This window comes from Bombyx mori, chromosome 5 (assembly GCF_030269925.1).
Source record: "Bombyx mori chromosome 5, ASM3026992v2".
Classification (NCBI taxonomy): domain Eukaryota; kingdom Metazoa; phylum Arthropoda; class Insecta; order Lepidoptera; family Bombycidae; genus Bombyx; species Bombyx mori.
This window is the reverse complement of record NC_085111.1, coordinates 12,168,237-12,194,688: the sequence shown is the minus strand read 5'-3', so window position 1 is coordinate 12,194,688 and position 26,452 is coordinate 12,168,237. Positions and strand designations below refer to the sequence as shown.

General features: G+C 34.6%; 2 protein-coding genes across 5 annotated transcripts in view; both read left to right on the top strand.

The window, feature by feature from the left end:
• Positions 1–633: 633 nt before the first annotated feature.
• On the top strand, positions 634–7,778 carry LOC105842196 (uncharacterized). Its single transcript, XM_012693733.4, has 4 exons — positions 634–1,130; positions 1,644–1,839; positions 4,168–4,374; positions 7,133–7,778. Exons 1-4 carry the CDS (start codon positions 976–978, stop codon positions 7,367–7,369), a joined length of 795 nt encoding a protein of 264 aa, XP_012549187.1. The 5' UTR covers positions 634–975; the 3' UTR covers positions 7,370–7,778.
• Positions 7,779–8,299: 521 nt separating this feature from the next.
• LOC101737507 (uncharacterized) overlaps positions 8,300–26,452 on the top strand; it is a 64,870-nt gene continuing 46,717 nt past the window's right edge. For all 4 annotated transcript variants that reach the window (XM_062668724.1, XM_062668723.1, XM_038010832.2 and 1 more), the window contains exons 1-2: positions 8,300–9,383; positions 21,662–21,857. In XM_062668724.1, coding sequence (XP_062524708.1) covers positions 21,744–21,857 — 114 coding nt within the window. In that variant the 5' untranslated portion in view covers positions 8,300–9,383; positions 21,662–21,743. The remainder of the gene's footprint in view (positions 9,384–21,661; positions 21,858–26,452) is intronic.

The window sequence follows — 26,452 nt, the reverse complement described above, 5'->3', positions numbered from 1 at the left end:
GATGGACGAGCTCACAGCCCACCTGGTGCTAAGTGGTTACTGGAGCCCATAGACATCTACAACGTAAATACGCCACCCACCTCGAGATATAAGTTCTAAGGTCTCAGTATAGTTACAGTGGCTACCCCACCCTTCGAACCGAAACGCATTACTGCTTCACGGTGGAAATAGGCGGGGTGGTGGTGCCTACCCGTGGGGACTCCCAAGAGGTCCTACCACCAGTGATTACGCAAATTATAATTTTTGCGGGTTTGGTTTTTATTACACGATGTTATTCCTTCACCGTGAAAGTCAATCGTGAACATTTGTTGAGTACGTATTTCATTAGAAAAATTGGTACCCACCTGCGGGATTCGAACATCGGTGAATCGCTACATACGAATGCACCGAGCGTCTTATCCTTTAGGCCACGACGACTTATGCATATGTCTAATTGTTATAGTTATGCCGCTATAAGTGTTCTTTTATTAAAAAAAATAAAACAACGTCAAATATCGTTGAAATTTTTGTTAAAGACCTGAGCGGAGCCGGAGCGGGCCGCTTGTATATTATAAAGTTGTCGATCGAATCGATCGAATTGATCAAACCAAGCCGAGATTTTTTTCTAAGAAGAATAATAAATGCTTACAATTTTCTCAAAGTTGGTTTTTAATGTACGAATTTTCTCACAGTTGGTTTTTAACGATCGATTTTTATTAGTGCGCTCGAATTATGCTAGCTTTCACTATGACAACGCCCACATAACTACTCAAATTAAATTGACACCACTGCCGAGACCAACTTGCACACGACTTGTTTAATTTTCACATTTCAGATGATCTGGTGTACGTTGTTAACTGGGGCGTTAGTTTACAAATCAGTCAGTCGTCTCCCTGCTACTGGACAATGAACATTGATTTGTAAAATTTAAGTGAAATAAGAGAAACGAAAAACAAAATACTGTCGCCGAGAAGACTGAATAGTATTTAATTTGAGATGGTATCGAAAGGGGTAATGTTGTTGTCTTGTCATGGGATTGTGTGGGTTGGGGCCCTTGCTTTCGCGCTATGGGCGGGCGCTGTCAAAGCAGCGCGCTACGACACCGCTACACCGTACACTCCGCCTTACAATCGCAAATATATTCCTTTGCAGTGAGTATAACATACAATTTTTATGTCAATTGTCATGGCTTTATTTTCAAACTAGATTATGACCGGTTTTTTTTATTTATTTGATAATGCCATCTTGTTGTGTCTTTAAAGCGGTTAGTTGCCCTCAATTAAGAAAAATTGTATTATTATTCGCCAATAGATGTCGGGACCAGATGATTATTGAAAACACGAATAAAACAACATTTTCTGAAAATAAATCGTAGCTAGATCGATTTATCGCTTCCGAAATCCCTTGTATACTAAATTTTATAAAAATCGTTGGAGCCGTTTCCGAGATTCAGATTATAAATATATATATTATTATATAAATACAAGAATTGCTCGTTTAAAGGTATAAAATACAGTCTACGGTCAGTTCCAGCCGTGTTTTAGAATATTTAAGTTCTTGCTTTGAATTTTTTAACGAAAGCAAAGTTAATTTGCCTCGAGTGCTAGGATAGGATTGATTCCTATGTTTCGGGTTTAAATAAATTATTTTTATTACTTTTGCAGTCCTAACGATGATCCCTATGAGAATAATGAAGCAGTTGCTGCCTCCGAGGATTCAGTTTCCGGTGGATCTAGTATAGCGCCCTCTCAATATATTTTGGCAGCACTGAAAACTATTTTAGAGGTCGTGAACAAAATGAATAAGCAACGTGCAATGACCAAGGCAATTTCACCCGCTGCAAACTCAACTGCTGTTGTTGTAAGTAAACGTATTATAATTTAATTATTTTAAATGATTGATTATTGTATTTAATTGATTGTTGATTTATTGACATTGAAGTAAAGTGCTTCTTTTTATTTGATTGCATAGGTGGGTGGACGATCTCACGGCCCACCTGATGTTAAGTGGTTACCGGAGCCCCTAGACATCTACAGGGTAAATGTCGCCAAATGAGTTCTAAGGTTTCAGTATATTACAACGGCTGCCCACCCCTCAAACCGAAATAAATTAATGCCTCACGGCAAAAAACAGGCAGGATGGTGGTACCTACCGGTGCGGACTCACAAGACGTCCTACCACCAGTAATTACGCAAATTGTAAGTTTGCGGGTTTGATATTTATTACACGATGTTATTCGTTCACCGTGGAAGTCAATCGTGAACATTTGTTAAGTACCTATTTCATTAGAAAAATTAATACTTGCCAGAGGGATTCGGTGCACCGGTGCATCGCTAGATGCAAATGCACCGTCTTATCCTTTAGGCCATGACGACTTCATGAATGCTATAGCTTCTCTTTTATTAATTTTCAAATAAAAGGATCAATTCGATTTCAAAAAAAAGAAATCCTCTTATTTAATTTAATAATATAGATTTGTACTAAATTTAAGTGCGTGTGTCTACAGAAATGTATGTAATCTATTTTATAAAATATTCAAATTAAAGTGTACGACATAAAGTAGGTCAAAATACAGTTTCTTTTTAACTAGGTGACCCAGTGTTATAGCTGATCGGTTAGACACCCTTGTTTGAACGAAATACACGTTTGGTTGACATGTTCATGTAAATTGAACCAACAACGACTAGCAAACTTATTATAACAAATAGTTTCTTTGTATGCTAATTTAAACAGGGATTTTCGAGATTTTTAAAAAAATGCAGTAAAATTATAAACTGTACTTAGTGTCAGGGAGTTCAAAAATAAAATGAGTGGTCGTATTGGTTTGTTCCATCTGATTTCTTTAAACAAGGCCATTCGTGTTTTGTACAGCTTTTAAAAATATCTGGTGCGGTGGTCCCACGGACTCCTGTTGATCAGGGGTCATCGGACAGACTTTTAGAAATATGAATCTCAAAATGATAAATCTTTAAGTTGGGTCCGAATACAGCTATTGTTTTTCATTTGTGATGAGTGCATCGAGATAGTATAGGATCTGTTGCGAAGACAGGTGTTGCTGGTGATCCCTGTCAGCATTTTATCTACAAAGCATTGACGTATCTTTTCTTTGTTATTTGTAGTCAGTTACAACTTTAGCGTATAGTGTCGAGAACTGTGGAGGTCATCTGCCTTCGCGTTACATTGCGGATTCAAGAAATCCAAGTACCCCAACGAGCATTATTTATATATTTTTGTTAGGATTGTAGTTTATAGCCGTTTTAGCCTCGGAATTCGTTTTTTTCGAAACCTGTACGAAGTAAATACCGTACTCTTGACATTTTAATCGTAATTCGTCGTGGCCTAAAGGATAAGGCGCCCGGTGCAAACGTATGTAGCGATGCATCGGAGTTCGAATCCCGCCGGCGAGTACCAATTTTTCCAATGAATTACGTACTTAACAAATGTTGAGGATTGACTTCCACGGTGAAGGAATAACAACGTGTAAAAAAATCGAAACTGCAAAATTATAATTTGCGTAATTACTGGTCTTGTGCGCCTGTACAACAAAATCCCACAAGATGTTCAGAACCTACATATAAATAGGTTTAAGAAAACTATTAAAGAACATCTGTGCAATAAAGCTTACTATAAAGTCAATGATTATCTAGAAGATTGCACAAAGTGGGAATGAGTTGCTCGCCCCGGGCATTTCATTTTGTAATAATTGTTATGTTATTATACTCATGTAAAAATGAATATTTAAAAAAATCTAATATTTAAAAAATAATCAAATATTAAAAAAAAAAAAACATGCCCGCTGAGTTTCTTGCCAATTCTTCTCAGGACGGAGGCAAATTCTTGTGAATTGGCGGTAGTTCTTTTGACGTTCAACAAGTATGTACTTTCATTTATGTTGAATAAAAAATTTTTGATTTGATTTTGATTTGATTTGTTAGTCCGCATGGGTAGGTACAACCACTCTGCCTATTTCTGCCGTGAAGCAGTAATGCGTTTCGGTTTGAAGGGTTGTGCAGCCGTTGTACTCTAAAAACTGAGACTTAGAACTCATGTTTCAAGGTGGGTGGCGGCATTTACGTTGTAGATGTCTATAGGATCCGGTAACCACTTCACACCAGGTGGGCCGTGTGAACTCGTCTACCCATTGAAGCAATAAAAAAATCTAACGAAGAGTCGAAATGTCTATTTCAGTTGAAAAGGAGAAAGCCTTCGAACAATACTTTAGTTGAAACCGGACGAGGACTCGAAGACTATTATGATGAGCACCACTATCACGACCACGACCCGACCACAACGACTGCAAAGCCGATGAAGCAAGGCAGGTATACCGACCCATGGGCTGGCTACTACGATTGGATAATCAACGAAGGCTCCTTCAAGTTCTGGAGCGTGTTTCAAGTAAGTTCTAACTAATGTAGTTATTATATTGTGATATCACGTTTTTGAAAGAAAAATAATAACTATATATATTAAAATGATACCAACCGAACTAGTTGCGCCGATCATTAACTACTTATCTAATTAACATTGAGTAGTTCATCTAATTTGCTAACAAAAGTTGATTTTTATTGCCATTTAAGACACAAGATTTTAAACAGTCGCTGTCGTTAATGCATAACGTCAATGTCAATAATACAGACAAGTTGTTGTGTACTGCTCTTTGTAGTTTATAATTAGCGGACATTGTCAGATAAGCAGAATACGCTCAAACATTTTTAATCGATCATGAATTTCCACCGTTACGCGAGAAACTCTACCCTATTAATTGTATATTTTGCCAAAAAAACTCCCAGATGTGAGTACTCGTGAACTCTTCGATGTACTCTCTAATTCTCTTATAAAGTAACTCTGTAACTTGAACTTGCGATCTCTTGAGTGATACAGCAGATTAACAGGCGGGTGACGCGGGATAGTTAGGGTACTTACAATATGTGGTCGCAACATTTTGCTCTTTGTCAAACTTCAGGCGCAAGTTTAAATGCATCAAATAAGTATCTATCGATATAAATGAACTTCAAGAATAAATGTATTTATGAATGTACGTCCTCTATGCGTTCCTAAGTTATTCACCCGATTATGATGAAGCCTGCAGGTGTTTTGGAGCTCTAGAGAACATTTCTGTCATAATGCCATGAACGTATGACAAGTGACTCCATAATAGTTTTATTAAAATAAAATAAAAAAACCATCCAAGTATCGATAATCGCAGAAAACCGTGAACGGGTTACACTAGTTCATTATAAAATATTTTTTTATAAAATTGCAACAGAGTGTGTGTGTGCGAATTTATTAATTGAAAATTAATCAATTTAGAGAAAATATTTTAGTTTTATTGATTTCGAAAAGGCCACCTGAGTCTAAGAGCTATATAGGCCGTACATGGCTTACGCGACATATATAGTAATGGTAACGGTACTTACAACTCGGTTTATAGGTAAAACTGCTATTAGATTCCAATATTAATTCAAATATTAGATTCAAATATTACGGAAAGTGTACAAGGGCGGCAATTTCATTTCGAACTTTAATTTAATTTACATTCACACGGTCCTTACTGCGATATCACGATAATTATAGACTTATTCAAACCATGTACCATGACATTACATCTTCCCAGTGCTTTTATGTAAACAGATTTCATTCTCCGCCAAGTAAACAAATTATCTTGACCTCCTGTGCACCGTGGTGCATCGTAGCGCGAAAACTACTGTTGTCAATTATTTAACATAAAAAAATAAGATAATATAACGCTGTCATTACGAGAAGGAGACATAACATTGACACAATTTTAAATCTGAATTATTATTGTTATGAGTTATAATTTGTCAAGGCAAATTATTTTACTTGAAATTATCTCCGAGTTTTCCTGTTATTTATTTCAATGATTTTTATAAAAAATATATTTTATCGTTATGTAGAACTAAAATTTTGGTGACACAAAGTAGAATAGAACGAATGGAGGTTAATTTCGTATCGCAGTGTCGTATAGAAGGTATACATAAAAAAAAAAATGTCTGTTTATACGTTTTTAAGGCTTAATCGGACTCAACAAAAGTTTCAGTAATTACTTAATAGAAGTTTCCGCTCAGAATATTAAATTCCATTGAATAAAATTAATTAAAAAGTGATACGTCGCTATACAATTTTAGTGGAATTCGTAGATAATAATATAACAGGTGTCCCCATATAAATTCCCGGGTCCTGTCTAAAATACCATTGGTGAATTGGTTAGAAAATTGCAATAAAATATTAGTTAATAAAACATATTATTTTAATGATAGTTGAACTCAGGGCCCCTTGGTGTTACGTGGATTTCAGAACCCACAGACAAACAATCTTCAAAGCAGTTAAAGTTTCATCTTATCAATTAATGTATTAAAAAATTAAGCATATACTAGACAAAATCAAGTATATACTCAGACTCTGAATAGTAAACGATAATAAAGTAAAACACATAACTGAATTACAATTTAATTATGTACAACGCCACATGAAAAATGGCCGTCTAAATAATAATATTATGACAAGCTGTAATTAAAAAACTGCTTATCTAAAAGATACTTTTAATTTTATTTCTGTTTCTGATGAAGTCGATGTTTCTGATAATAATCAGGGGTGAATGAAATGTCATAAAGTTGAACTAGGAGTAATAATAATTCAAAAGCATCTTGATGTTATAATTGGCGAAGCGTGATAACTGTAATCTCCACGGTCATATCTAAGTGGTTTATTTTATGGTTCCGTATTTTTTGTAACCGTAATAGATACATTACGTCTCATAAATTAAAATCACTATATTTAATACATTATACCCAGTAACAGAGGGTTGTTTTTTCAATGATCGACTAAAGATCTTAAATATTTTTTTATTGCTTAGATGGGTGGACGAGCTCACAGCCCACCTGGTGTTAAGTGGTTACTGGAGCCCATAGACATTTACAACGCAAATGCGCCACCCACCTTGAGATATAAGTTCTAAGGTCTCAGTATAGTTACAACGGCTGCCCCACCCTTCAAGCCGAAACGCATTACTGCTTCACGGCAGAAATAGGCGGGGTAGTGGTACCTACCCGTGCGGACTCACATGAGGTCCTACCACCAGTCATGGTGTACATTTAACGTGAATAAATTAATATATTTATCTTTTGTTTTTCAGTTATTTACAGCTGCTCTTCTGCTGTACGCTTGCCTCTCTGCAATCTATTACGCGAAATTCAATCCTATTCTCCCGGACTACAGCATGGAATATGACGACTACTTTTTAGAGCGAACGGTAGGGAGAAAAGCCAGGAGCTTAGAACCCGCCGAATTACCATCTGGTCTATCCTGGATTAACCCACAGACCTTCCAATTCATTATGGATGCTATTTCAAAGCACTACGAATCAGAATAGACTTACTTTAAAAGTTTAAAACTTTGTTTTTTAAGGGACAACGACGATATACGAACGGGTGAGATGGTTACTGCTCATTTACAATTATTGTGGATTTATTTTATATATTTCCGCTGTAATATTAGCGTTATGTTTTACAGTGATGGGTCTATCGGTATTTTAAAGTTAAAGTAGATAATCCTTGTTGCCCCTTATTCAAAACTAGAGGTCTAATTATTTTCCAAATTAGTTTTATTCTTATTTTTAGTAACAATTATGAAATACCACCAATATCGTAAGCCGTGATTCGACAGTACTTGAAAACAAGTCCTTATTGAATCGGGTTTTCAATAGTGTATTTTTAAGATATAAAATGTATCTAAGCTCAATATTAGTTCCTAGAAAAAATATTATATTTCAATTTTAATTATATTTGTTTTTTATTGAAGTGCCCCAAATTTTGTTAAATCAAAATCAAGGGAAACATTTCAAACTCGTGAATTATTTCAAGTAGAATTCGATAGGCTTAGAAAGAGGTACTGGACTTCGAAAATTTGTGTTCATTGATTGGCATTCGTATTTGTTCCCTTCGCGTTACTAATGTAATGAAAAACATAGTTTTTCATAAAAGTCGTAAGATTAACAATTGAACGAGGCCTTTGCGTTTATTTCCTAAGAATATTATTTAAAAAAAACCGGTGATTTCATATTTTCCCGTACATTAAAGTGTACACGTCGCTCGCGTGCTGTTGTATAGTGGTCGGCGGCCGACTTCGGGTTCGATGGCCGGTCGGCTCGCTAGGATACGCACAGGATGTCCACATCACACTGCCTCACCGAGCCTCGATCATACCCTATTACTACTGATTATGCCTTCTCTATTTATTTTTAAATCGCTTCGATCAGTGTTGTTCATTTTTTACTTGCCAACTAAATCAAAAAATTCTTTTGAATATATATTTTATTCTTATAAACCGATTGGTAGATTCGACAGTTTTGTTTTCAGTTTTGACAAGCTTTAGTAAGAATTAAAGGACAATTAAAAGTCGTCTCAATCACTTTCAATATTACCAATTCAAATAGTTGTAGACCTATTAAAAATGGTAGTTTATAAAGTCGATACAATTGTTGCTTGAAGAAAAAAAATTGTCGAGTTTTTCTTTGTCATATAAAAAAATGTCGGATTTGTTTGTTTTTTCATTTAACATAATATTTGCTTAGTTTATTTTAAAACATTCTAGATCTTATGTACATTATAGATCTTAGTTTAGTTTCCCCAAAATTGTATTTTCAGTCATACTTTTATGTATAATAATATGAAAATTACACAATTACCGAATTCACGAGTATCATTAATGTGTTGAATAATTGAAGTTAAACATATTTTTAAATGCTTACGGCTGCTTTATTATGCTTAAGATATTATATTTTTATTACAGGTGAGTGTCTTATTTTTATGTATATCTTTTCTAAATCTTTTAATTAATAAATTCAAACAAGGAAGCTTAGCTTTAGTTTTTTACACAATTACATTTCGTATCTTGCGTCTGTTTAAATTGTTGCTTTCCTGTTTATAGCCCGACGATGATGTTCTATCGATCAATCAAATAATTTCCCGACAATCGGTTGACCACAACATCGTTTCTGAACAGCTCCTGCGGCTTGCACATAAAAGCCCGCATTAGCATTTTGCTACAATTGTGATCCGTGTGCTGGTATGAGCCGTTCGCGTTAGATTGTTCGTTGTTCGTGATGGTTCTGGTGCGTGCGGACGGCCTGTTCGTGCGGCCGGGTTGGCGCGCCAGTTCATCGTTTAGGTGCAGCGCGGGCGCACATCCGAAGAGGTCGCATCGGTGCGTGGTTGCGCGGTCACAGTGACCCCATGCTGCCTCGCTGGCACGAAATATAAATTAACTCTGCAGTGTTATTAAACGATTGTTTTAAATACAAATAAGGAACATCGTAGTGTGTGGTGTTTGCATAGACGTTCTGTTTCATAATACGTGTGAGTGCTTCTTTTAGGTCGAACAAGAAGGTAAATATATGTATATTTTTTACAGTTATTTTTGATACCGCTAAGTTTTCTGCATGTGTTAAAATATCAATCAGGATTTTATTTTGAAATTTGATTGATTTATGCAGTAGAGTCCGTGGTAGTTAAATCATGTCTGTATGTAATTATAGTCCTACGACAATTAATAGTTTTTTCATTTTTTAAATCAATCGAAGCAAGTGAATAAGTTAAGAGATATGTGTATTACAATGAGATTCGATTTCATACGTGATGTTTTATTAAATGCTAATGCACAGAGGTATAACAAACTCCTTGCGTATTCTGCCGCGCGGCTTATACATATTATTACATTCCGGATCGAAGAGACCTGTATTTCCAATGTAATTAGGATTTCAATTTTTTGTCTCAAGTTAGAGATTTACGTGTCATCAACTTCAATATCTCAGCTATTCATTTGGTTCTTTCCACACTAGTAAAATTAATAGAAATGTCATGTGATGTATGTATGTGTAGAGCTGAAACTACACTAATGCGTTCATTAAAAAGACTTCAACGACTTCACATACAGTATTCTGCAGTAGAGTTTCTTTCCTCACCTATTCGCTGGTAGCTTAAAAGGCTGTTCCAGCTACGTCCAGACAGGTAGGTGAGCTCACGGGCTCAACGTAAGAGAATTTGCTAGCAATAGCCCTAGCACAAAGTGCTTCGGTGAATCTACTGGACCAAATCGGAAACGCGACCCATAGAGAAGGCCCGGCAAGAAACTCAGTGGGCTGTGTCCACAGGTTGGTTCGCTCGTCGAACTCATTGTCGTAATTGACGAGTTCGACCAGGACGGTGACCGGTGCTTGAGAGTCCTAAAAGCACTGAGAGTGAATCCCGGAGATCCGATAAGACACATTTAGGGCGACGTCGGTTTTGCGTTGCCCCGCCGCGGTTGGATAAGAAGTAGAGTATGCACATGCAAAACCATAAATTTTCTTAACAAATTTTCTTTATAAATTAATAATATTTTCTTATATTTTCGCGGGTCGTTGCTCGCGGCTAAGTCTTGTAAAATTACTTTTGTTCTTTGATATTGCTGTTATTAGTTAATTTATTTAATAATTATCCACACGTTTTTGTTGCAAAAATATGTACATGTAAGTACATTTATATTAGTGTATTAGTTAACTATTGTTAACGAAAAAATTTATCTCAAATGGTCAGGAATCTTTTAGTCGTCATTACTGTGACTCACCGTCCAATCGTATGTTCTTGTCAACTAAAAGAAAGCTTGCTCATTCTCATACAAAAAGTAGTCCTTTGTCATTTCGTCTTGATGTCATTTGAGTAACCGTTTCAGACTGTGCCTGAGGGAGATAATTTGTCGGGTTTTTAATTAGGTTAAATACTCGTATATTACCATAGTTCGATAGATGAGTTCATGACCCATATAGTCTTATATGTTACACTCATTTTTTTATAAGAACCTTTTAGTCATTCATAACTATTTCATAACCATTAAAAAAAAGGCTTTCATCCCCCCGCTCCCACTCCAACCGATAACTACTCCAAAATATGTGGTGATGCCCAAGTGGTGGTGCCCGATAGAACCGAGTATTTGACCTGATGACCAAGTTAGATGGATGCCTCCGTTAACTGCTTATTATTAGGGGAAGTTGTGAGATTCACAGCGGTTTAAAAAATACACGAACACTGAAAATTCGTCAGAAAAACAGAGGAACTTTTAATAGTCAAAATCACGATATTTAATTTAAGCACGAAATTATTAAACATTCGCGTCTTTATTGAATACATGTCTGTAATATATCATAAATTGAGTGGAGTGCTCGGAGGAGTTGTTTGAGATGATCCCATCATCTCGTTTTTACCATCGCACCTCCCGCCACCGGAGTAGAGTTCATTCATACTACCTCGAGCAACTGCGTTCATCCCCAGTGCGTTTCCAGAGATCTTTTTTGCCACGTAACATTCGGCTTTGGAATGAGCTCCCCTCCACGGTGTTTCCCGAGCACTATGACATGTCGTTCTTCAAACGAGGCTTGTGGAGAGTACTTAACGGTTGGCAGCAACTTAGCTCTGTCCCTGGCATTGCTGAAGACGATGGGCGACGCGGTGACCATTCACCATCAGGTGTGTCGTACGCCCGGCTTCTAGGCCAATAAAAAATAAATAAAAAATTTAATAGCGATGAACTGCCGAGAGCGCTTCGTACAAGTTCTTCAATTTATCATTATTCAGTGCTCATCGCATCGGCTTATAAACTTAATTCATAATAAATACGTGACAGCAACAACACACAGATTGATTGAATGGTGTTTAATGCTGTGAATATTCATAATGAAGGCTGCACAGTTCTTTGTTAGCTTTAAACGATTTTAATGTTGCTTTACTGTTTCGATTAAAGTTTGTATAATTTTCTTATTAACTGCATAGTACCTATTTAGGTATTATGTTAGAAAAATATATTTCTACGGATATCTAGGAAGTATTAGCAGCGATCCTTGCCGATGCTAAAAACTCAGTTTTATAAACTGATTTCGAAGTATAAAATAAATATTTCTAATTAGTATGTATAAAGTGATTCGAATAATCTAAATGTAATTAATAACCTGAAAAATAACATGGATTGGGAAAATTATCGGAGCGCCATTTATTAAGTTCAATTATAAAACTATATACGAATGCACAGACAAAAAATATCAAAATCAGCCTTGCGGAACCCGGCATAGGTACGTTCACTAATTGTTATTATCAGACAATTTTACATTAACTTAACATTTAGATACTTTTAGATAGACTAGAGGTCCCGCAGTAGTCGAAATTCGACTATAATTAATTGGAATTGTAAGTTTGTACACTATTATGATTGTATTTTATACTTCTATAATCACGAATTTCGCCAAGGCTACACTATAGAAAAATATTAATAAAGACAAACAATATTTAATCACTTTAATCTATTCTCAAGTTGACCACAGACGTCAAGAACAAAAGTTTGAAAATAAATAGTATGCATGCGTGTGTGCGTCAAATACATGGTATGTAGTGTGTGTAATGTTTTCTTTATTGATTTAATGTATCTTTTATGCATTATTCAAAAAAATTTTAGCATTGTGCACTTCTTCTCTATATTCTCTATAAGTGTGGAAATTTTCATACTCCTCCGTCCGCGCAATTTTCGTAAAAAGGGATACAAAGTTTTTGCTTCATGTATTAATATATAGATAATAATAAAAACTTTTTTCGTGTGTCAGTGGAATCATTGCTAGAGTAAAAACTATAGAACTCAGTGCCTCGTTGGGAACCCCATCATATTTCATCAATCATATTTTCATCATACTCGTATTTTAAGACTAATATTCAAATCAATATAGCCGCGCTAAAGTTTTCGTTGTTTTGAATTTAGTAGAAGAATATTGTATAGTAGTGATGGAAATTTACTTATTGATCTACATAGGTAGCTTTGCTGATTTAAATACAGACAGCGGACTGTACTGTAATAATTTATGTAATTTTTACATTATTTAACATTGAATGAAGTAATAAATGCAAATAAAAAGTGTTTGGTTTGCAATGATTTCATGAAAAATCTTCTAGTAGATAGTAACTGGCTAGTAAGCTCGAATGATCTATTCGAATTCATAGCTGTAGCGGTCTAAATTCCAAAAGGTACTCCTTATGGTTGTCCTAAAGGCACCCGTTGTAGCCATGTCAGCAGCACATTTACTTTATCTTCCTTTGTAAGCTACTTAGTTTTATTACTTAGTCTTATTACTTTGTAAGTTACTTAGTATCATCTACTTACTTGAACTTAGTTTTATTTTCGAGTGTAATATTATCATTTGAACTATTTCATGAAAATATGTCAGGGTAATTTTTCAACTCATGTTAACGGTTACTACCGCTGTGGGATGTCAGGCGTGTGGTTTACGGTGTTTTAGAAAATAACATGACAGTTCTGCAAGTTCCTCGTATACTTTAATATATCATGCTTGCTTACTTCATAATCGTAAAAGTATTACGGTTTTTACAATGACACCGTTAATGCCACTTTTACTAACAGAAAAGTTGTTGTATTTTACAATTCGGATTCGTCAAATTTGTCTTTTATGTTATATATAGTGATAATGAATTTAATATTAATAGTTATAAAGAATAGGAAAATTGTAATACATACTAAATTACAAGAATTTTAAAATAACAGACAATAAACCACAATTTTTCGTTATTCTTAGGTGTATGTTTTCTATATAAATTAGTCCACTGCTACATTTAGCTTGATAAGTAATTTGAGTTATTAATTTAAAAAAAAAAGAAGCATTTAGACCGTTCATTCGTTTTTTGCTCGTTTTATTGTTTCAGTCCAACTCTCCGGTACCGTTACGTCGTCAATCAATCTTGGATTATCCGTTAAATTAATCATTGAACCGGTCCATTAAGGACGATAGAAATTTATTTAAATATTTGATTATATATTAGGAGAACGTTACGTATTCGCGAGCTTCGTATAAATTGACAGAAGTCATGTAAGACATATTCAGTGTATATATTTTTGATTGATCGTTGTTTTGTTGACTGTCTATTTTTCCAATTTGTTTCTTTCTTGCTTTTTTTTTTTTTAATCTCTTTCATGTTCAATTGTGTATTCGGAATGTTAGTTTCAAGATTTCATGATGACACAGTGGTGAGCAACTGACACGGTCTTGATTATAGTGATTAGATAACTGAGCGCATCTCGCGTGTACCTAATAGCGCTGACGTAACCGAGGTCGACAGGTCTCGCTGCTTCTCCAGACCCGACCATCAGAGGACGTCAGGTGTGTCGTGACGCTCATTATCAACATCAGCAGGAAACATCATTCAAACATATTATTCTTACACATCCTCACACCGACAATTAATCGCCGATTAAGCCTTCTTCACGCTGGTATAAACTCAATGCTTTGTTATGTTCTGTATAACCCGTTCTTTGTCTCATTAAATCCGCGTGTTTACTTATTATTATTACTTATAATATTAGTAACTAGCTGACCCGGCAGACTTCGTAGTGCCTCAATCGATAAATAAAAGATCTAAAAGGAATCCGTCTGACGGGGGACACATCAAAGGAAAAACAAAATGGTTATTTTTATTTAATTCCGAGCATTTTCATATTTATCTACGTTTTAAACCTTCTCTGGACTTTTACCAATAATTCATTATCAAAATTAGCCAAATCGGTCTAGCCTTTCCCGAGTTTTAGCGATACTAACGAACAGCAATTTATTTTTATATATATATAGATAGATTAAAGAACTGTTACATGTAGATATGAATAACTTTATTACAAACGATATTATTTAACTTTATTCGGAACGTTCTAGATTCTGTATTTGTGTCAAACAGTTACGGGTCTTTCGAGGTATTCAATGAACTGTACATTGCGTGAGTCGCGATACATAATTTATAATCCCGTAGACGAGTTCGATTATTAGTTATGGTTCACGATTTGTGTAGGCTATTTCATTGACACGTATATACGAGCTCGTAAGCCTCATGACTTTCAAACACTTAAAATAAATTAAACTAGAGGTCCCGTAGTAGTCGAAATTCGACTATAATTAATTGGAATTGTAAGTTTGTACACATACTATAATCACAAATTTCGCCAAGGCTACACTATAAAAATATATTAATAAAGACAAATAATATTTAATCTATTCTCAATTTGACCACAGACGTCAAGAACAAAAGTTTGACAATAAATAGTATGCATGCGTGTGTGCGTCAAATACATGGTATGTAGTGTGTGTAATGTTTTATTTATTGATTTAATGTATCTTTTATGCATTATTTTAAAGAAATATTAGCATTGTGCACTTCTTCTCTATATTCTCTATAAGTGTAGAAAATTTCATACTCCTCCGTCCGCGCAATTTTTGTAAAAAGGGATACAAAGTTTATGCTTCACGTATTGATATATAGATTTTTAGAACAGTCTTAGCTCTATCCCTTTTAGCATGTCTAGAACAACAAGTTAACAGATATCATATTTTCTCAAATACATCGCCTTAAGATACCTAATACCTAAAAAATACTTAATAAAAATGCTAACTTAAGATTAAGATTAAATTAAGATCTATCCACGATCATTAACTTAAATAATCATCAGCTATTCTAATTATTAATTTTATTAATTGAATTCTATTAATATTTGCGTGTCATTATCAACTCGCAAGACGGTTAATAATACACGTAATATACAAAAGTTTTAATTAAATCTGACGATTAGTTACATCACTGACGAAGTTGACCCATTAGTGGCATCTTTTGTCAGTTTTTTCAGCGTTTGTACAGGTGTGTGTGAATGTATCCAATTAAATATTTACGTATTATCTTTTAATTACGAATGTACCAGTAGGTATGTATTTGTGGAGCACATGTTTAGGTCGCGACTAATGTTGTATGCTGCGTATAGCGCTGACCGAATTCCGGAACGATTCGCGTTAGTCCACCTACATTTTATACTTACATGTAAAATTTTGCGTTTATAAATTAAGAAAGTTGATTGTTTCACTCAGGGCTTGTCCACGAGTCACTCCAAAAATGGTAACGGTCATTTCATTTGGACACAACTTATGAAGAAAAAACATGCATTAGACTATTTTTAGGCCTATTTTCCTATTCTGCTTTAGGAATTCTATGATGAGGATGAGGGATTCTATGAATGCCTATTATGAATTCTCGGTTTTTTACGTGGATAGACTACCGGAGCCTATAGACATCAAATCTTGAATGCCGCCACTCAGCTTTAATAAGGTTCAAATCTCAGTCGTAAGCTTGTTTGCATTTCGATGGAATGAACTTGAATCTTCTCCATCAAATATACGGTGGCTCTCAAAGAGACATAACAAAGGTTCAAGGTTATATCTATTAAATAAAATCACGTCAATTTTATAGCATGAAAGGTGATTGCATGCAGCAGAGATGCGAATGTTGCGATGGATGTGTGGAGTAACGAGAATGGATAGAATGCGGAATGAGTATGTTAGAGGAAGTCTGAAAGTAGCACTTGTGACAGAGAAGCTGAGGAGTGCGCGTTTGGGATGGTATGGACATGTGATGAGACGAAATGAAAATGAGGTTGTTAAGAGAGTGTTAACTATGAATGTGAAAGGATTTAGAGGAAGAGGTAGACCTAAGAAGAAATGGATGGATTGTGTGAAAGACGATATGGGTGGGAGGGGAGTGAGCGAAGAAATGGTATATGATAGAAGAGTATGGAAGGAGCAAACATGTTGCGCTGACCCCAGGCGACTGGGAGAAGGGCAGAATAATGATGATGAATTTTATAGCAAAAATCTGAATGTAATTTATCCTTAAAAAATCGAAGAATCTGTTTAAGTGTGCAATAGTGTCGCTGACGTTGAAACTCAATGGAAAGGTGACATTGACATTCAGTTCACAGCGGGAAACCTCGCCGTATCGTCCGCAATCATTGAACTCTCACAGGTATTTTGTTTACTAACACGAAAATTTTGCATTTAATATGCACAATTATTGTAATTTGAATTTAGAAATAATATAGATGATGAATAATAAAGTTCCATGTCTACATATTCATACGGCTTAACCGGAAGCAAGACTTATTGTATTTCTGAAGGTTTGTAATAATCGGGTCGTTTATCAGTATACGAGGAAATAGGCAAATGATGATTTTAACACGATTTTGTTAACTTGACCTGTATCTATTCTATAATGATGACGAAATCTTTGTATTTAATTTTAATCAACTTAATTAACTTGAAATTTTGCACACTTATTAAGGACAACCACATTAAAGTAAACATATTATTTAAGTACAACTTAACATATTTACAATTACATATATATACAATTTAACATATTTTCAGTACTTTAGCTTATTAAGCTGACTAGAATTACGAGGATAAAAAATGATTAATTTAATATTTAGTTAGTTTATGTGTGGTTTTAGGTTTTTAAACTGTTTTTATTTACCTGTTTGTACGTTCAGGTTTTAGGAGAACAATTACTCTCTTAATCCGAAATATGTATATTCCATATTGCCATATCCAGTCGTATTTATTAATAGTTGTTATGATATAAAGAGATTTTTAAAAATAGAAAGTTTAGTCATCGGTCTCCCGGCAAAGATATGAACTAAGGTACATTATATGCTTGCTCCACTATACCTACCGCTTACTCTACTACTACACATAAAATCAAAATCATCTTACTGCTTAACATAATACTTTCATGAATTTGAACATTTGTCAAGTTTGTGATTCTTAAGATATATATTTTTTTTTTTATAAATAAATATTTACTAACAATCACGCCACGTTAACTGGTCCCGTGGTAAGTTCGTAAAGAACTTGTGTTACAGGTACCAGATAACGGAAATAAATGTAAGATTTTTATTATACACATACATCTATTTAAGATACATCCATAACCCTGGAAAATACATTTATATTTATCATACAAATATCCTCCCTTGGCGGGATTCGAACCTGCGACCCCCTTGTGTAGTGACCATGTCACTTACCACTACACCAGACGGCCGTTAAATGATGATGCTTCACTAATTCTTAAAGATTCCGATTCAGTATTCGTTTCCAATTTAATAATCGAATCATCTTAAAGAATTTGACTTTTAGCGATTTCTTTATATGCGTTTTCTTGTTTTCTATTACAACCGAGTTGTAACAAAAAAGGTTCGTAACAAATTATTCCCTGGCATTACTAATGTCCATAGGGAACGATGACAACTCTGTTAAAATAGACTACAAGCTCGTCTCTCTCCAAAGGCGTAATCTGGACGTGTGTTTATTAAAGACTTCTTGAAATAATCGTTAGAGCTATTTAAGACTTTGCCAGATTTATTGAATTTGCTAGTACGGTGATCCGGTACTATGATTAGATTTTTATTGTTTTTACTTTAATTTTTTTATTTACCGAACATTATAAATTATATTTATTAACCATTTTACAAATGATAAATAAAAATTAGCTTCGTTAAAAGCTATAAATACCAAACGATTGTTTATTACAATGCAGCAACATAATTAATCAACCGATTAATATGTAGACGCCCTCGAGCAGATATTCAATGGTTTATACGGTATATAAGGAAAATACTAGCTATTATCTTAACGTCCGTGATCCACGTAAGTTAGCAGGGCCATTGTATACCTTCATATCTAGCGTTATTCCAAGTAGTCGAGCAACATTGATCTAAAATATCAAATTATATCTCAAAGAACAGCAGCGCAATGTTTGAGGTGGTCTGTATTTTTTGTGAAATAAGTAGTGTAATTTGGACATAGAGTTTTGCAGAGTAATCTTAAAATGTTATTAGTACAATGAAGTACAAAAAAACGTATTAAATAAGTCTTGACCGCTGACAAGATAATAAACAGCTTAATGAAGTCTGACGTGTGGCAACCCTATCTGATAAGCTATTTCCCACGGTGTCCACGGTCTGTACCGTGAGTCAGCTCTAGAGTACAAGACAAGGTCTACGCTATTCTGTACTGCTCCAGTTAAGCAATTTATCTGTGTACTACGTCTACGTGTGAATGACGCGTTATGTGCATATTACGTGCTAAAAAATTGTTAAGGGCATTGCTATTAGTAATATAATGGTAAGGTAGGATCAAGTAATTTATTTTTGTTGTTGATTTTGTTCACAATATTTCTGTTGACAGAATTCAAAATCATAGACAAAAACTACTTTTGCGGTTTAATTTTGTTTTTTTTTTTATTACTTCGAACGTTTCGATTTTTTTAAGTGAATCGCTAAGGCGACTAATATATGTATAGATATACTAAAAATTAATTATTCTAAAAACTACATCTAGTTTTTTTATTTCAAAGATCTGTAAAACCGCTATAAAAATAGTGAGAACATGAGTTTTCGATGCTTAATTATGTTACTTAATTACATGAGTATTAGGTGTTTATATAAATATTAAATATTATATGTAAATAAATAGGCAGCGGCTTGGTCGGTAGGCAGCGGCTTGGCTCTGCTCCTGGCATTGCTGAAGTCCATGGGCGACGGTAACCACTCACCATCAGGTGGGCCGTGTGCTTGTCTGCCTACAAGCGCAATAAAAAAATAATATTATAATAAAAATAATAATTTTTACAGCCGAACAAATAAAATAATTTTTGGTACATGAAAATCGTGTCGATAGAAGCTCGGTAAGTAATCATATAGATGCTTCCTGTTAGCAATCAATACGTTAATTTATTACTGTTCAGTTAGTTTTTTCATTATCTCAGTTGTAGCGTGTAATTGTTGTAACACGTAATACAATAAAATATTAACAACAATCATCCGTGTTGTTTATTACTGAGAACATTCGGAATTATATGTTAGATTGACCGTGAGACGGGAGCTATGTCCGATTAGTGGATCCATAGAAAAGATGCTTCATTAATAATAATATTATCGTTTAATGACTAAAAAAGAAAAGAAAAAAAAAACCCGATTACGTATTTCTATAGTAGAGTTTTTGTGACGATTACGAAAATTTGTGGGAACAGAAACGGCTAGAGTTATTATTGAGAATTTCGAGTTCGATACGCCGTATTAGATTTGGCCTAAAACTGGATTGACGCTACAATAAATCTTCATCTAAAATATTTTATGAAGCGTGAAGTAGACGAGAAAAATGTAATTGAACTTTGATTTTTTTGTAAATTTGTTCTTAGGATGTTGTTAAAGGTGCTTATAATAAATATACATTTGTTATACTCGCAGTAATACCCTAATAAGGAAATTAAGGTCTAAGGTATCTGAACTAGATTAATAGATAATAAATGATAATATTTTAATATAATCGACGATAATGAGGAATATGTGATGCATAATAATACCTGGAACACTCATCAAAGCTGTGACACAGACCTATTTGGCCCAAAGTTCCAGCTGAAGATCGCATCAAGAGGAGGCGCATCGCGGGGTCTGCTTTGCCTAATGAAAATACAGCATCATTAACCACGACCGCTCTGCCAAGAGTGAACGACTAAGGGCAAGAAAATTACATAGCTCCATACAGACATAGATATTTGCGATTCAAATGCGAATAACAAGACCACAATTTGAGCATAAAGCACATTCCATTTTAAACGCGTACCGTTATTTGTCGTTTTAAACAAACAAAATTGGAAATATTTGACTTCGTGACAGATTTATACAAACTCTAAACCAAACCCACTCCGGTTGGGAGCATTGAATACGAAATGTCATTAAGCTTTGTCTGGGTGTGTCTATTGTGCACATTATTTTTACTGTTACGCAGAAGAATGATGACGAAGTGAATAGCAGCGATCGCCTACGGGTTCTTGACCGAACGCGTCAAGTGGTCGCAGAGAATACTCGAGCACAAATTGATATTCATTCATTCAATAAGCCCATTTCCGTGACACTTCACCTGTGCTTGTATCCACATATTACACATAAATTAAATAAACTTAGGGGGATTGAATATCATCCGAACATTAGATGAGTACAAAATGACTCGTATTTTGTTTCAATGGCAGGCTTAAATTACACTGACGGTAGATTTTTGGCCCTATTCATAAGGTGCACTACAGTCGGGCTAAATTTCGTATAGCACCTAACATATCGCACATACGGTGCGATAACGTTACTTATGCAATTTATGTAATTTTCAAGAAAAACGTTGGAAAATTCAACATCTTATTATATAATTCTTATATAGTTCTGCTTAGGCTATAGAAATAAAATGATAATATTTAAACTACAACTTTAAACTTCTTAAGTAAAAGCAAACATCACTCTCGTCTCACTAATTGACTATTAAAAAATTTATTTTCTCATACTCAGTTCAGTGTTAACAAAAATTGAATAAGTGACTTTTTGGCACCGTATAAGCGATATCATGGCATTGAAATTTTACTGAGCTTCATCAGTACCATCTCATTTGGTTGATGCTTATGTATTAATAATAACTAGCTGACCCGACAGACTTCGTAGTGCCTCAATCGATGAATAAAAGACCTAAGCTTTTGTATAAAATAAACATAAAACAAACAAAACGAATCCGTCCGATGGGGCCACATCAAAGGGAAAACAAAATTGTTATTTTTATTTAATTCCAAGCATTTTCTTTATTATCTACCTTATAAACCTTCCCTGGACTTCCACAAATAATTCAAGACCAAAATTAGTCAAATCGGTCCAGCCGTTCTCGAGTTTTAGCGAGACTAACGAACAACAATTCGTTTTATTTATATATAAGATATTATTATTGTTGCAGGACACAAAACATGTGACGATCCACGATCGACTTTGTAATAAAGCATTTCGATAGAGCTGCGTGTTGCGTGTGAGGAATCACCATGCACACCATGGACACAATGGGCTACGGCCACAAGAAGTATCGGCCCCCAATCTCCCCGAACACCTTCTATCAGCACGACTACTACTCCAGACATACCACGCTCCGTCCTCAGGTATGTGACAGACAAGTTATATCATATCTATTTTTAACTTATTTTCTGTCGGAAGTCACGTCCGGTGGAGGTTTTATGAGCCTGACAGAGATACAATATAAGCATAAGGTCGAGAAATGAATCCAATTAAGATTCGAATAAAAATTAATTCCAAGAATAATTAAAACAGAATAATTAACTGGTGGTAGGACCTCTTGTGAGTCCACGCGGGTAGGTACCACTACCCTGCCTATTTCTTGCCGTGAAGCAGTAATACGTTTCGGTTTGAAGGGTGAGGCAGTCGTTGTAACTATACTGAGATCTTAGAATTTATATCTCAAGGTGGGTGGCGCATTTACTTCGTAGATGTCTATGGGCTCCAGTAACCACATAACACCAGGTGGGCTGTGAGCTCGTCCACCCATCTAATCAATAAAAAAAATCATATAATACAATAAAAATTCATTCCTATGTTGATATTATGTACAATCTATCGAGAATCTTGTGTCGGCTTTATTCAAGGCACATCGTAGGGTCGGGTTAGTCCCGTTAACTACTGCGCCGGAGAACGGTACCCGACAATCTCTAAACCAGTGGAATGCCGAAATGTAAATATGTAATGACATGTTAATTCAATTAAACATCTAATTATCCAAGTTTAAATGACGCGGAGTATGTGCGCTATTGCGGAGTTCCGTGATTAGCGTTGGTTAATTATTTTACGATTACAATATTTTATGTTAACCTCACTAATGTACCGTAAGTTATTTAAATCAATTAAATAAAAAAAAACACTTTTCGAAAACGGCATCTCTACAGGATTCCACATTATTTATGGGGGGTTATACTTTTAAAAGTTCTTTAAATATATTTGTTGTATAATTTATACATAGGATCTAGAAGTTTGCAAAAGGTTTAAACACCGGCGTAGTGGCATCATTCGATACGAGCACACCAGGGGTCTTATCCTTCAGACCACGACGACTTCATATGACGAGTCAAAATGAAAAAAAAAAGAGATTAAAACTAGTCACGCATGTCTAACTAATTAGCATCATTCGGTAGCGCACACAGGTCGTGAACGTGTCATGTATGTTTCAACAAATAAACTTAGGGATAAACTTCCGGTGACATTGTCATAATACACGATTTGTCCTTTATATTTTATCAACAGTATCATCAGCATTCGTGGCTTCTAAATTTAAGTTACTTATACATTTTTATGTTTACATTGAGAGCTTCCTGGCAATGACCTTAACATCGTTTTAAATTACCAAACAAAAAATGTCTTTAAGATTATTATTTCGGACACAGTGGGGTTCGATGGCAAAATTATCCTATTAAACTTAAACCAACGATTGCAGTGACCTTACAAAATATTTTAATATATTATATTATAGCTATATTTAATAGCTATATTTAATATTATCTATATATATAAAAATGAATTGCTGTTCGTTAGTCTCGCTAAAACTCGAGAACAGCTGGACCGATTTGGCTAATTTTGGTCTTGAATTATTTGTGGAAGTCCAGAGAAGGTTTAAAAGTTAAATAAATATGAAAATGCTCGGAATTAAATAAAAATAACAATTTCGTTTTCCCTTTGAGTTTATTTTATACAAAAGTTTAGATCTTTTATTTGTCGATTGAGGCACTACGAAGTCTGCCGGGTCAGCTAGTATTTAATAGATTTATCATAACCTATCCCGTCCGTGCGAAGTTGCAATAACCCTCTAGGCTGTCAGGGAATAGGAAGGGAAAAAATCAAAACAAGAACATAAACTATCATATCTATCGAAAGTTGATAAATGATCTAACCGCTATATACATATAAAAACATGAGTAATCTGCATTTATGTACGCGGGTGTAAGTATTCATTTTCATTTACAAAAAAAGCTTTAATACAAAGTCAGACATTTAAGCCATGAGTTTCATAGTTAGTCTAAACATTCTAGTATCTCACAAGGAAAGTAGTCGATCCCAAACTGAGCTAAAGGCCCTATATTTGGGACTCTGAATGCAGCTTTAAAGTTTTATATTTTAACATAAAATGTAAACATGTCCTAGAAATCTGTACCTTTACGGGTAAATTGACTGGGTTTTCGATGTCGCTCACCGTTGACACTGGCAAGCGTTGCCTTCGCCGTTATTTTAGTTCGATTTGAATCGAATTAGCTACGTTCGATTTTAAAAGATTGGAGATTAGTAACAGTGTGCTTCATTATTAGAACTGTTATAATTGGAATCGATTTGGTCGACATGGTTGTGTTATGAAGCCGCTTTCAGACTACGCTATAATATAATAGTATATAGCTCACAGCACAACAATATCACACACCATACATTGTTATGGCCACGTTCACACTGTACTGTATTATTATTGGCTAAGTATAGGCTGCTATACTACATGACACTATAGTATAGCGTAGTCTGAAAGCAGCTTGAATATCACTCGATATAATTGTCGTCATACTATGCAAATAAGCATAAAATGCTGACAAAAGGATTCTCAAGGGTCGCAGGGTCGAGAATTTGTTTATCTAGCCCTTATAGATTAAGATTAAGCACGCGTTTGAATGTCTTGTCGCCGATACAGTAATATCGCTTCGTTTATTTGTTATGCGCTGTTTGCATATTATCATTAATAAAGAGGTTTAAACATCTATCTGTCAAAAATATTAGCAGTAACAATTTGTAAAAATTTCTTTAATGAATGAAACAAGGAGTACTTTATAATTATTTATTTCGATTAACTATCATTGCTTCAAAGAGAGAGTATCTAATTCCTTCATGATATTATGTTATATTTTCTTGGCCTGGATGGTTTGCAGGCTATCTGATCACTTTGGCGACTTATCAGTGTTTATCCCCGCTTTTAGTATGTTTTCGATGTCTTGATTGACATATGACTCTGATCCTTGATTCTGGTTATGTCTTGGCTTTTCATGTACGATTTTCGGCCGGTCGAATGTTCACATAGAGTATAAACTTTCAATTACTTCGAATGGAGGATGTAACGGACAAAATTCCCGATCATTATCGGAATAAAGTTTTTTCGGCGTTCGAAAAGTCATCGTCAGAGTATCCTCGAGTAAGACAATAAATATTGAATACCCAGAAGACGAACACTTCATGATATACCTTTTTCAACATTTACAGTGTCTTTAAAGTAAATCTTAAGATTTACAAAGTATTTATTTGTTGGTACAAATTCAATGATGGTAAAAAGTCCAAAAAAACGATTATTAGACTTCTTAGAACTTTTACCATTAAGAGATGATAAATTATATGGTCTTACTGGAAAACTTTAAAATTTACCGCAGTCGGTATTTTACGGTAACATATGAACATATCTTCCTTTTACAATACAAGTTACGAAAGAAAGCTTACCTGTTATCATTTAAGGTATTACGATTTTGCTTTACGTACACGCATTTTAGCTTATCGCTGGGGATGACAGTATCGCCTTGAACGAAAATACAGGTTTTACCGGTTCTTATAAGTACTGAATATGTTTAAACTTTATAAAAAAAACAAAATAAATGTTGCTTTTCAAAACAAAACAATCGCAAAACCGTTAGGCACAATATCAAAGTCACGGTCCGATTCAAGTATTACTTAGAGAAGTATTTTAAAGATGTATTATGATGTAAAATTAATAATATATATACTGTGGTTTGTGGTGTGTGCGCACGAGCGCAGCCGGGCAGCACGCGTACCCATAATATATCGTCGTTTCAGAGGCAATACAAAAACCAAGGAAGCTTGCCCTCAACTTGACTGTTCCAGGTAATTTCCGTATAGACGATTAATTACCAACAACACGTGCTAAACGAACCAGTACGCATCTTGTGAATAACGCTGCTTATGCATCGTCTTAAGCAAAAACATGCGTGTCTAATTATTGAAATTGTTCAACCCGTTATGTGGTTTAATAAGCGCCGCAGAATTTTCCCTTATCATTAATTAATTCAAAGAAAAATCATCGATCTAGAAACGCAAATATTTTTAGATAGTTAACTTGTAGATATTAACTCTGTTATCATATTCGCTTCAGAAGTAACTAGTCAGGATATATTTTAATAGAGCTATACTATTTTGGTTACTTGTATTAAAGGAATGTTGTATATTTTAGTGAAAAATAAACAAAAGAAGAATGTTTTACAAAAGTTATTTAACTATAATACAGACATTATTTAAATTTAATGTAAGGCTTATAATGAACTACCGTTATCGTTTATAGAAAAAACTACCAAAATACAGAGGCCTGAGAATGTATTTTTTAGTTATTGTCTGTTGGTTCGTAGCGATCAAGGTCAGGAGTCAGTGTCACACAACGGTAAACCCACAAATATCCACTGGAACCTTAATGTCAATGAACCATCTCTCCTGTTCAAATACGTTCTCGTCAGCACCAGTGGCAATTATGAGTATCCGGGCAGTTTGTGAGTAAGTATACAACCTGTTTCTCTTGTTCAAACTGTTCTTACAAAACGATCCTTACGAACGTTGTTCCTGATTGAAGAGCTTCTATTTTCCATTTGACAAAGTTGAATTAATTATCAATATGTCAAATCAAATCAAAAAAAAATATTCAACATAAATGAAAGTACAT